At 42.2% G+C, this 12,646-nt stretch overlaps 1 protein-coding gene across 1 annotated transcript in view; it reads left to right on the top strand.

Annotated features, from left to right (window-relative positions):
- Window positions 1–12,646, top strand: part of SEPTIN7 (septin 7) — a 106,827-nt gene that overhangs the window by 53,359 nt on the left and 40,822 nt on the right. The window contains exon 2 of the mRNA XM_065400019.1: window positions 840–946. Within this exon, the coding sequence (XP_065256091.1) occupies window positions 840–946 (107 nt within the window). The remainder of the gene's footprint in view (window positions 1–839; window positions 947–12,646) is intronic.

Genomic DNA, 12,646 nt, shown 5'->3' with positions numbered 1-12,646 from the left:
TTGAATCCAGTCTTTATTGGCTTAGGAGCAAATTGCTCTGTCATTGCCTTTGCTTCAGTCCCCCCTTGAGTAGCACGGTGTACCAAGACTTGAAGCAAGCCGCAAACCTGACTAACACACACTTTTTTTTTCTGTTCACATATCAGTGAATGAATGTTGTAATAGTTCTTAAGTGGTTGGTTTTAAATTTTTTGCTGTTGTAAAGACAAGGACTTAATTTATAAACTGTTTTAGTGGTTGATGTACCTCATACCCTGCTTCTGTGGATCTGTAAATAGGCAGAATGTTTATGGGGTTTGTAACCTTCATTTGAATTGGCAATTACTTCTACAAATAGGTTAGCAGTGCCTGCTTTATTGTCACTTAGGAGCAAATTGCAAAAATAATTCCCATGCAAACCATGTACATTTGGAACTGCATTCTAATTACTGAGAACCACAAGAGCTACACCAAAGTAACAATCTTTTGTTATAATAAAACCATTGCATAAAATTTTAAATAAGGTAGTTCTGCTGGTACACTATACTTCCGGTTCCAAATAGGCAGCCTGCTTAGAACTTCACATAGCAATGTCTTGTGTGTGTATTTTATGACTGGGGCAGAGAGGGGGGAGGAAAAGTAGCAAAGTGCATTCAGCACTTACGACTGTTATGGGATGCAATGTGAAAAGTAGATGCTTGTAAACTTAGCAGTGAAAGTCTCATTTTGCAATGTAAAATAGCCATGGTCTGTTTCCTCTGAGCATATGATTGAAGCTAGGAAAGATTGAGATTATAAAAAGTGCGTACTATGTGTGGTGATTCTAATTGTATGGACTAATACTTTCCCCTTTCTTCTAGGTGAATCTGGATTGGGAAAATCAACATTAATCAACTCATTATTCTTAACAGACTTGTATTCCCCAGACTATCCAGGTCCTTCACATAGAATTAAAAAGACTGTACAGGTATGTGTGTAGCTTGTTTTTTGTCTTGTAATTTGCAAACTGGAAGTTAGTGTCCCAAAGAAAAACCTAGCTTGTACTGTAAGCTTGTTCATATTTCTATCTATATTTTTTCTTTATAATAAATCAATAACTTGCATGTATAAATAAGCTGTTTTTCTATTGTGTGGTTGCCACCATTGCCAGTGATGTGATCAAATCCCTCAGCTATCTGACAGGTGGCCACAAATCTCACTGTAGGTCCCTGATCCTTCAGTCATTCCAGTTGTTCCTGTTCAGAGGCAGGCAACTCTCTGTACAAGTGAAGCTATTGCTTTGTAAATGCATGGCTTTTTCAATATAGATTCAATAAACGCGTTAGGTTCATGTTTTTATTACTCTCCAAAGTTTAATGTCCTAAATGCCTTTCCTGTTTTCCAGTTGCCTTTTTAAAAAGAAGCCCTGTCTATCTTCTGACCTCTCCCCATTCCAGATTCCAAACCATCCAGCCCAGTCCTTTTCTCCTCTTTGTGCCACCCAAGTGCAGTTGTCTTGTTAAGATGATAATCTCGGACAAACTGAAATTGCCATCATTCTTACAGAGGAACATAGTCTCTTGAATAGCTTTGTATCTTATCATTACACCAAAATGTTACAATGCTGTAGAATTTAGTGTTGATGAAATGTGGGAGCTGGGGTGAGACACTTGTTGCAGAATTCAGGTTCAGTGTACAAAACATGATAGGCATACATGTTAAAAATCGAGACACCTTTTTAACCGTAACGAAAAGACTTTGCATTGTTGTGGAAAAAGTTAAATATATGCCAAAAGGTCTAACTGACCAAGGCAGGATATTCAGAGCTTTGAGGGGAACTGAACACTTCCTCAAATGCATTGCACTAAATTAAGTTATACAGTGCAGTTCTTCAATTTATATCCTTTCTCGTAATAGTTTTGGCCATATAAATTGTTTAGGGTTTCATATTGTTTTATTTACAGGCTTGTCATACTGTAGTAGAATCCCAGATAACTAAGTGCAGTTAGCAGATTTAAAAACTGGAAAGTTATATTCAGGCAGAGGAAATGTTACCAGTAGGTAATTACATTTAAATATTTCAGACCAAAGATGATGATGATCAAAAATTCCTAATTTTTTGTATGCTATTTTCTTTGTATTATATTGCCAGTGATTAATCATGCTTTAAAGTGATACCATAATTTAAATAACATTTGTCTTTGAATTTTATCTACTCTTAAAAATCAGATCTAGTAAACCTAAATGTTAAAGACTAATGCAAGGCAAATGTCATCTAGTGTGTTTACACCAATAATCAAATCCTAATGATGTAACATGAATTTAAATTATGTAATGTGTGCAATATAAGAGTATGCTTAAAACCATGGTTGGCTAATAGTAGTAATCTTGAAAAGAAGCAGGATGATGTATTCATATCTTATAGTGATAATTCAAAACTTTCTATTCCCTCAATAACTAGGGAGGATGTTAAACAACGACTAGTTAATCTTTTTAAAATCAGCAGCACTGGATAACTTACACCAAGAGTAGCTCTCTGATCTACTAATTTTGACTTAACAAATCTTGGAACACTGGGGAAGTTCCAGAGGATTGGGGGGAAAGTTCGTTATGCCAGTATTTAAAAGGGGGTGTAAATGAGATGACCCCAGTAATTTTAGGCTAGTTAGCATGACATCAATCTTAGGAAAATATCTTGGAAAAGCTAATAGTGCTTGACAATCATGAGGCAGGTTATTGGTAATAGTTTTTTACTTGCAATATTACTTCTAGGATTTTTTGCCAAGAATCTTTTACTCTGAAATTTTTCTAGGATGGCTTTGTAAATCAACCAGCAGTTACTGTAAAGAGAGCAGTGCAGCTGGTTCCTCCTCCCTTAGAGAAAGTATGTCATCAGTGGTTTGTCAGACATCTAGATGAACATAATTTGTTGAGGAAGAGTCAACAAGGTTTTAGTAAAGGGAAATCATGCCTCACCAATCTACTAGAATTCTTTGAGGGGGTCAACAAGCATGTGGACCAAGGGGATCCAGTGGATATAGTGTACTTAGATTTTCAGAAAGCCTTCGACAAGGTCCCTCACCAAAGGCTCTCATGCAAAGTAAGCTGCCATGGGATAAGAGGGAAGGTGCTCTCATGGATTGGTAACTGGTTAAAAGATAGGAAACAAAGGGTAGGTATAAATGGTCAGTTTTCAGAATGGAGAGAGATAAATAGTGGTGTTCCCCAGGGGTCTGTTCTGGGACCAGTCCTATTCAACATATTCATAAATAATCTGGAAAAGGGGGTAAACAGTGAGGTGGCAAAATTTGCAGATGATACAAAATTACGATAGTTAAGACCCAGGCAGACTGTGAAGAGCTACAAAAGGATCTCTCAAAACTGGGTGACAGGGCAACAAAATGGTAAATGAAATTTAATGTTGATAAATGCAAAGTAATGTATATTGGAAAGCATAATCCCAACTACACATGTAAAATGATGGAGGTCTAAATTAGCTGTTACCACTCAAGAAAGATCTTGGAGTTATTGTGGATAGTTCTCTGAAAACATCCACTCAACGTGCAGCGGCAGTCAAAAAAGCGAACAGAATGCTGGGAATAACTAAGAAAGGGATAGATAATAGGACAGAAAATATCATGTTGCCTCTATATAAATCCATGGTATGCCCACATCCAGGGGCGGCTCTATGTTTTTTGCCGCCCCACGCACGGTAGTCAGGCGGCTTTCAGTGGTGCGCCTGCGGGCGGTCCGCTGGTCACGTGGATTCAGCGGCATGCCTGCGGGAGGTCCACCGGTGCCACGCCTTCGGCATCCCCGCCGCCGAAACTGCGGCACAGTCGGACCTCCCGCAGGCATGCCGCCGAAGGCAGCCTGACTGCCGCCCTCACTGCGACTGGCAGGCCGCTCCCTGCGGCTTGCCGCCCCAGGCATGCGCTTGCTGCGCTGGTGCCTGGAGCCGCCCCTGCCCACATCTTGAATACTGTGTGCAGATGTGGTCGCCCCATCTCAAAAAAGATATATTGGAATTGGAAAAGGTTTAGAAAAGGCCAACAAAAATGATTAGGGGTATGGAACGGCTTCCGTATGAGGAGAGATTAATAAGACTGGGACTTTTCAGCTTGGAAAAGAGACGGCTAAGGAGAGATATGATTGAGGTCTATAAAATCATGACTGGTGTAGAGAAAGTAGATAAGCAAGTGTTTACTACTTCTCATAACACAAGAACTAGGGGTCACCAAATGAAACTAATAGGCAGCAGGTTTAAAACAAATGAAAGGAAGTATTTCTTCACACAACGCACAGTCAACCTGTGGAACTCCTTGCCAGAGGATGTTGTGAAGTCCAAGACCATAACAGAGTTCAAAAAAGAACTAGATAAATTCATGAAGGATCGGTCCATCAAAGGCTATTAGCCAGGATGGGCAGGAATGGTGTACCAAGCCTCTGTTTGCCAGAAGCTGGGAATGAGCAATGGGGGAATGGAACACTTGATGATTACCTGTTCTGTTCATTCCCTCTGGGGCACGTGGTACCAGCCAGTCGGAAGACAGGATACTGGGCTAGATGGACCTTTGGTCTGACCCAGTCGGGCTGTTCTTATGATGCAATTATTAAAGGGGGGTAGTATAATTTATGCTAGTCAAGGTGACCTTGGAAAATAGATCTTGTCAAACAAATTAGATTTAACGTTTTTGAGATCACAAATTTGGTTGGTAAAGGTACTGTTGACATAATATATCTAGAATTCTGTAAAGACTTCAGGCTTGTCTACACAGAGTAGCAGTGCAGCCTACAAGCATGTAATTTTTAAACATGCCCATGTTTGAAACAGCACTGTGTTAAAGTGCACTAGTGAACCTTTAGTGTGCACCAGCAGGGTCTACATGGACCAATTAATGTGAAACATGTTAATGCGCTTCTAAAACCATATCTTCATATGGCATGTTACCCCACCATGTAGACAAGCCCTTAGTCCCTATAATAATCTGAGTAAAAAGCACTATACAAAATCAATGTATCCCATATTAAATGGATTAAATAAAAGTGGGTTGCTCTTTGAGTGCTTGTTCACATCCATTCCACATTAGGTGTGCGCGCGCCGCGTGCACGAGTGTCAGAAACTTTTCCCTTAGCAGCTCCCATCGGGCCGGCGGGGCCCCCCCGAGTGGCGCCACTGCACCATGGATATATACCGCCGCTGGCCCGACCCCCTCCAGTTCCTTCTTATCGTCCGTGGTGGCGTTGGAACAACCTCTTGCTCTCATACGAGAAGCAATCCCTTAGCCTTAGAGTAGCTGTTATCAGTTAGTTAGCATTCCCTTGTTGTGGACACTTAATAGATTAGGTGCTTGGAGACTTCCAGCACCTGCCCCAGGCCGTGGGGCATGCCGCAGGCCCACAGGTTTAAGGCTTGCACCACATGCCGCAAACCTATGCCGGTTAGTGACCCCCACGACTCCTGTCTATGTTGCCCGGGGGACGCACACCAAACGGAGCGGTGTAAGATTTTCAAGGCGTTTAAGCCAAGAACAAAGAAGGAGAGAGACTTTCGTTTGAAGCAGTTGTTGATGGAGACCATGCTGGAGCCACTGGGCCTGGAGCGCCCAACGTTGGCTCCAGGTTCCTCGGTGCGGAATCCTTGCTGTGGTGGCGGTCCCAGATCGTGGTTTGCGAAGGTATCCCCTTTGCCGCACAACAGCTGGACCTGACGCTTGTGACAGACACGTCAGACCTCGGATGGGGTGCTCGGCTGGGGGGCCTCAGGACTCGGGGCTTGTGGTCGGAAGCAGAACGGTCGCTCCATATCAACGTGAAGGAGCTCAGGGCGGTTCGTTTAGCCTGCCAGACCTTTCACGCCACTCTGAGTGGTCACAGCGTGACAGTTCTGACAGACAACACGACCGCCATGTTTTCTATAAACAAGCAGGGCAGAGCCCATTCCTCGCTGCTCTGCCATGAGGCTCTCCTCCTCTGGAACTTTTGCAGAGCCCACACCATTCACCTCGAGGCATCGTATCTCCCGGGGGAGCGGAACGAACTGGCGGACTACCTCAGCAGGTCATACCGCATGCACAAGTGGACGCTCAGAGTGGACGTCATGTTTTTGCTCTTCCGCAAGTGGGGGTTTCCCCGGGTAGACCTATTCGCCACCAGGGGCAACTCCCAGTGCCTGCAGTTTTGCTCATTCCAGGGTTGCAACCCGGGCTCAATAGCCGATGCATTCCCGATCCCGTGGGGAGGGGGATTGAAATACGCCTTTTCCACGCTCCCTTTAGTGCACAAGGTCCTGCTCAAGGTGCGCAGGGACAGGGCGACTGTCATCCTCATCGCCCCGGCCTGGCCCTGCCAGCACTGGTTCACTTAGTTCCTGGAGCTGTCGGTGGAAGCCCCGGTAACTCTGCCCCCACACTGGGACCTCATCATGCAGGATGGAGGGCAGCTTCTCCACCCTGACCTGCAATCGCTGCATCTCACAGCATGGAAGCTCTGTGGCTAAATGCTTTGGAGAGCCAGTGCTCCCTTCCTGTGCAGCAGGTTCTACTTGGTGGTAGGAAGCCCTCTACCAGGGCAACTTACCTGGCCAATTGGAAGAGGTTCTCGTGCTGATCTGGTTCCCAACAGGTGCAGCCAGGCCAGGCCCCAGTGCCGGCTATTCTAGAGTATTTACTGCATCTCAAGCAGCAATGGCTGGCCCCATCCTCGATCAGAGTGCACTTGGCGGCCATTTCCACCTTCCACACAGGGTTTTCAGGGGGCTCGGTGTTCTCCCACCTAATGGTGGGGCAGTTCCTTAAAGGACTGGAAAGGATGTTCCCTTAGTCACGCCCCCCAGTCCCTCCATGGAATCTCAACCTAGTCCTCTCTAAGCTCATGGGACCCCTCGCTACCTGCTCCCTCCTCCACCTTTCCTGGAAGGTGGCATTCCTGGTGGCCATCACCTCGGCCAGAAGGGTATTTGAGCTGAGGGCACTCACCTCAGAGCCACCCTATACAGTGTTTCATGAAGACAAGGTGCAGCTCCGCCCGCACCCCAAGTTCCTCCCTAAGGTGGTCTCACAGTTCTATCTCGGCCAGGACATTTGTCTGCCAGGTTTTTTTCCCAAATCCCATGCGGACCCGAGTCACCGCAGCCTGCACACCCTGGATTTCCGTAGAGCATTGGCGTTCTACTTGGAGCGCACCAAGCCCTTTCGTAATCTACGCAGCTGTTTGTGGCCATAGCTGAGAGGATGACAGGTCTCACGGTGACGGCGCAGCGAATCTCATCGTGGATTACGGACTGTATTCGGGCATGTTATGACCTCGCAGGTGTTCCGGCCCCGGTGGTCACGGCCCACTAGACCAGGGCGCAAGCAGCTTCCGCGGCTTTCCTGGCACAGGTCCCAATCCAAGAGATCTGCAGGGCAGCCACCTTGTCATCGGTGCATACCTTCATGACCCACTATGTGGTCAACCAGCAGGCTCTGGAGGACGCGGCAGTTGGCAGGGCGGTCCTCCGATCGATTGTTCCATGACGCCTACCCTCCTCCAAAGGTAAGCTTGTGATTCACCTAATGTGGAATGGACGTGAACAAGCACTCGAAGACGGAAAAAAGGTTACCTACCTTCTCGTAACTGTTGTTCTTCGAGATGTGTTCACGTCCATTCCACCACCCGCCCTCCTACTCCTCTGTCGGAGTCGCTGGCAAGAAGGAACTGGAGGGGGTCAGGCCAGCGGGGGTATATATGCATGGCGCAGTGGCGCCACTCAGGGGGCCCCCCGCCGGGAGCCACTAAGGGGAAAGTTTCCGACACACTTGCACGCGGCGCGCGCACACCTAATGTGGAATGGATGTGAACAACACATCTCGAAGAACAACAGTTACGAGAAGGTAGGTAACCGTTTTCTCACTTGAACAGTGTACATGTTAATACAACCAAATGCAATGTCATGCATTTAGGAACAAATATAGGTTATGCTTACAAGATGGGAAACAGAATATTGGAATGCAGTGGCAATGAAAAGGACTTGGAGTTAATCATGGATAGTCAGCTGAACATGAGCTCCCATTGCAAAGCTGTACCTAAGAGGGCAAACATAATCCTTGAATGTATAAGCAGAGGAATATGAAATATAAGTAGGGAGGTGGTATTACCTCTGGATACAGCATTAGTGAGACAGTTATTGGAGTACAATGGCCCGATCTGGTGTTCCTGCTTCAAAAAGGATGTTGACACATTGGAAAGGATTAAAAAAAAATCTAAAAATATGATTCAGGATCTGGAAAACATATTTATAATGAGAGACGGAAGTCCAATTTTATTTTTTTCAAGAGAAGGTTAAGATGACTTGGTCACTGTCTACAAGTACATACATGGAGTACAGATTTTCGTACATGGCTCTTTTAATCTAGCAGAACAAATTATAATGCAATCCTGTGGTTGGAAGCTGAAGCTAGATAAATTCAGACTAAAAATAAGGTGCAATTTTTTAACAGTGAGGGTAATTAACTATTGGAACAAGGCAGGGTGGATTCTCAATCACTTCAAGTCTTTAAATCAAGATTGGATATCTTTCTAAAAGATGTGCTGTAGCGCAAAACAGAATTTATGGGCTTGATGCAGAAATTACTGGATGAGGTTCTTTTGTCCTATTATGCAGGAGGTCAGACTAGATTATCAAAATGGTCCCTTTTGGCCTTAAAATCTGCTAACCGTATACCTGAAAACTATGCCTCTTTTTTACTCCACCAGTAAGAATTCAGTGAAATCAAGTGTCTTGTGGTTGAAGAGGATTCTAACTTGATTTATGTTCATACAAATTGAAACACAAATGGAAACTGGACATCCATATGGTTTGGAAGTAATTAGTCCTCCTCACTACTCCACCACACTTGTTTAACTTTGTTCAGTCTCTGTTCATATGCTTAAATTAGGAGTTCCCATAAGGATGTCAAATTTATATTGTAATGGTATGAAGGGCATTCATCCATTTAGGATCCGTTGCTACCCTTATCTGGCAGTCTGCTTTTTCATGTACAACTGTATCTTGTGATGGCTGAAAAATCAACAAGTATTGTCTCTTAATTCAAATGTCATTTAGGTAAATAGTGGAAAATATTAGAATTGTGACCTTGAATGTTATATGTATTAGAGACTCCACTGGCTGATGATATTTAATTGTGATTCCAATTCAACTATTATATCTAGGTAGAGAAGGTGCTTGATGTATTAACGTTTCACATGGCATCAGCATGTGTCCATATTCATGCTCATGTTGGGTGATCTTGGGGCAGATTTAAATAGTGAATTGAAATTCAGCATGTTCAGGGGCTCTAAGGTTTATCATTCCCAGTTAATACCTATACCTGAGCTGTTCCTTGTTCATGTGGATTGAAACATTCTTATTAGAAATTACACTTTATTTTTCCTGCTCCTCAGTATCTTGTAAAAACCATTTATTGAGTAGGAGTTAAGGTGATTAGAATAGAGAAGTTAAACTGCATAAGTATGAACTGTAATTTTGGCAGTGCTTGACAATCACGAGGCAGGTTATTGGTAATAGTTTTATTACCAATAAAATGAAACATAACAAAAATGAAAAATAAGTTTCATTCTAAGGATTCTTTTAAACAAACACAAAAAGATTTTCAGTTTCCACTTTGTAACTTACATCAGTCAGGACTTTGGCAATGTTTTACAAAAATTATGCAGAGTTGATTTCAGGTAAGTGAATTCAGAAGAAACTATAAAGTAAGCGATCTTATGTAAAATACACTTCGTTTGATCATCAGTTAAATATTTTAAATGGTGTGTGAGATATAGGAATGCTTGATCCAATAGTAATACAGTAGATGCTCATTAGTAACCAACATATCGGTGCCCTTTTGCTATGTTGCTCCTAAGTGGCTATTGCTGTCATGGGGAGTGTCGACAATTCACAGTAGGGAAAGTGTTCCCAGGGGAAATGTTTCTCAGTAAGCAGTGGTTGCTCTTACAAAGTGTTGCTGCAAACAAGCATCTACTGTAGTGAGACTGAGACTTGTATTTAGTTTGATAGGATCCAGTGTAATAGGCCAATCTGACCTGCTTAACTAAAGTGCATGGGAAAATGGTTATTTGGAATGGATTTGTTAAGAAAAGTTTTAAATTCCAGGACTTGAACTAATTTGTTTTTCATGAATCTCTCGGGAATACTTGTAAAACCAGATGATAGGATACAGTTGGATTCTAAATGTGAATGACACTAGTTTACAGTTGTCTGGATCTGTTCCAGATGTTGCTGTGTTCTGAGATTTTGGCCATGTATGGACACAAATTCACTTAGTTCACTTGGTGATTGGGCCTTGTTTGGTTCCACCTTTGGAGGGTGGGGTGGGAGAATCCAGGCTTGTGTACCTCCTCTCTTGATCCATTTGTCAGGGTATCCGACCACACATTGTGGAATCTGTGTAGGGTTCCAAGCAATAGTGTTTGTTGCTTGCACTTAAGGCTAGCCATGCCAGTGATATTTTTTTTTTTTCTGTTTAGGCACAAGTGAGGGTGTCCAAAATGTAAAATGTATCCTTTTAGTAGCCAATATGATTCAGGTGTGGAGATGCTTCTGTTTATTGCATAAATTAATTCACACTTTTTCTGATATTTCATAGTTTTGAAGATGTAGAGGAGGCTAAAAATCATTCTTAGTATTAAACATTGAATCTTCCTCAGCAACTTGGCTTTCTTTGCTCTTATTTGAATAGTGTTCAGTGTCTTGTCTCTGCAAGACTATTGTTTCATTTTCTCATTTTCTACAAAGTTTATATTCTAGATTTATTGGTTTATTAAAGGTGTTTATCCATTTGTTAGTGACTCACTTTAAGTTGGATCATGTGGCAAATGGTTGCAATGTGTCTTGCAGCTGACTTCAAGTGTGGTGATTTCACTGTGTTCTGCAGTTAGCTATGTATGTGTAAGAAACAGCTTTGCATCACTGACATGCTCTGTACCCTAAAATAGCAAAATTGTATTACATCATGTGATTGGTGAGGAAGCCCATCCAAATAACAGAAATTGTTGGTAAAAGTTGGGGCTTTTAGTCATGTCTGTCGTTGAGGCTTTTGTGAAAGTGGTACTTCACTGGAAAGTTGTCATAAGAACAAAAATTGAAAGGGCCCCAGACTAGGGAGTATTTTATACAGAAAACAGATATATAGGAATAGTGTTCTAAAACTGTAGCCTGTGTTTGCTCACTCAAATGAACATGACTGGAGGGCTGCATGGTTTACAAGATTGGTAATAAGGTACAGAGCTTCTTAACGTTAGGACATCTCTTTGAGTCTAGGTCTAGGAAACGGTCATTTAACTTGCTAGATCTTAATTGGTTGTCTTAGTCAACAGCAGGAAAACCACCACCAAGCTTCTTGGCAGTTTGAGAGGCTAAAGAGTTAATGTGCATGGAAAAGCTTTCATTCCTAGAGTTAGTCATTGATGTTTACATAGCTAAATAAGTCCTGGAGCAGAGTCCTGCTAGCAATGCTACTCGATGAGGTACGGAACATTACAATTTGGAAAGTGCTGTGCATATTATGTGCATTCCTTCAGTTGCCACCTTAAGGTGGCAGAGGATTGAACAGTGCTGCTACATTCTTGAAATATGATTGCTGCCCCAAGTAAAGGTGGTTGTGAGGACTTGAGCCTCTCATCTGCTCCTTTCTACCATAGTGTAGAAAAACAATCTGCATAGACTACTGCAATAGACAGAAACAAAGACCAGAATTAATAATCTTGTTTCCTTTGGTTTTGTCTAACCCTAATAAGCCTTCATGAAAAAGGGGGTCCACATTTTAGCTTCAGATTTAATGCAAAGTTGGTGGCTCGTACAGATAACCTCATGGTGGGATGAGGGACTTTGCGTACATAACCCAAACCTGATTGGATGATATTGTAGAACAGATATTGGCAAAACTAGCTCCAGCTGGGTTTTTAAAAAGCTATATATGTTGTCTCTGCCCAAGAAACCAACACTTAATGTTGCCAATCTTGCAAACTATTCATAAGAATCAATATATGTTTTTAAGGAAAGGAGAGAGGAGGAGCTTATTTGCCTTTAAAACTGAAAAATAAAATCACTTATAGTGGAAGACTGTTCTGGGACTGATTTTTACCAAACACTAAATTTTCTAAAACAATTATATTTTTAAACAAAATGTATAGAAATAGTAGATTTCAGGCTTTACTCACTTTTTAAAAAAGTATAGTCACTTCCTTTAAAGGGAGTAAAGTGGAGTAATTTCTCTTAGTATGATCTTCCACATGTATGGATGTAAGAATACGTATACTGAGTTGCAACAAGATGTAGTATGGACTGTGCAAGCCTTGGGATCTTTTTGCTAAATTTCTATCAGTATTGGTCACTTTGCTTTTCTAATTAAGTGAGTTCTAAAACTGCATAAAATTGGAACTAATTAAAATAATGCTGCCAACCAATAAAAATATTGGATAATGCTATCGGCTAGTGAAAATATTAAGCTCCTCTTCACATACTTTACAAATAGATTTTCTAACATTGATAGTATCCAATTTTCCTCACTTTGTCTTAAAGCTTAAATAAAAAGTCAGATGACAGACAGAATGAGTCTTTGCAGCTTCCATTTTGAACTGTAAAATTCCTCAAGTCTATAATTGTTGATGTATACTTTGTATTCTAATGGTTATCTAGACACAA

The sequence above is a fragment of the Emys orbicularis genome, chromosome 2 (genome assembly GCF_028017835.1).
Source record: "Emys orbicularis isolate rEmyOrb1 chromosome 2, rEmyOrb1.hap1, whole genome shotgun sequence".
Lineage (NCBI taxonomy): Eukaryota > Metazoa > Chordata > Testudines > Emydidae > Emys > Emys orbicularis.
Note: the sequence above shows the minus strand (reverse complement) of the source record. Positions and strands in the feature narration are given on the sequence as shown.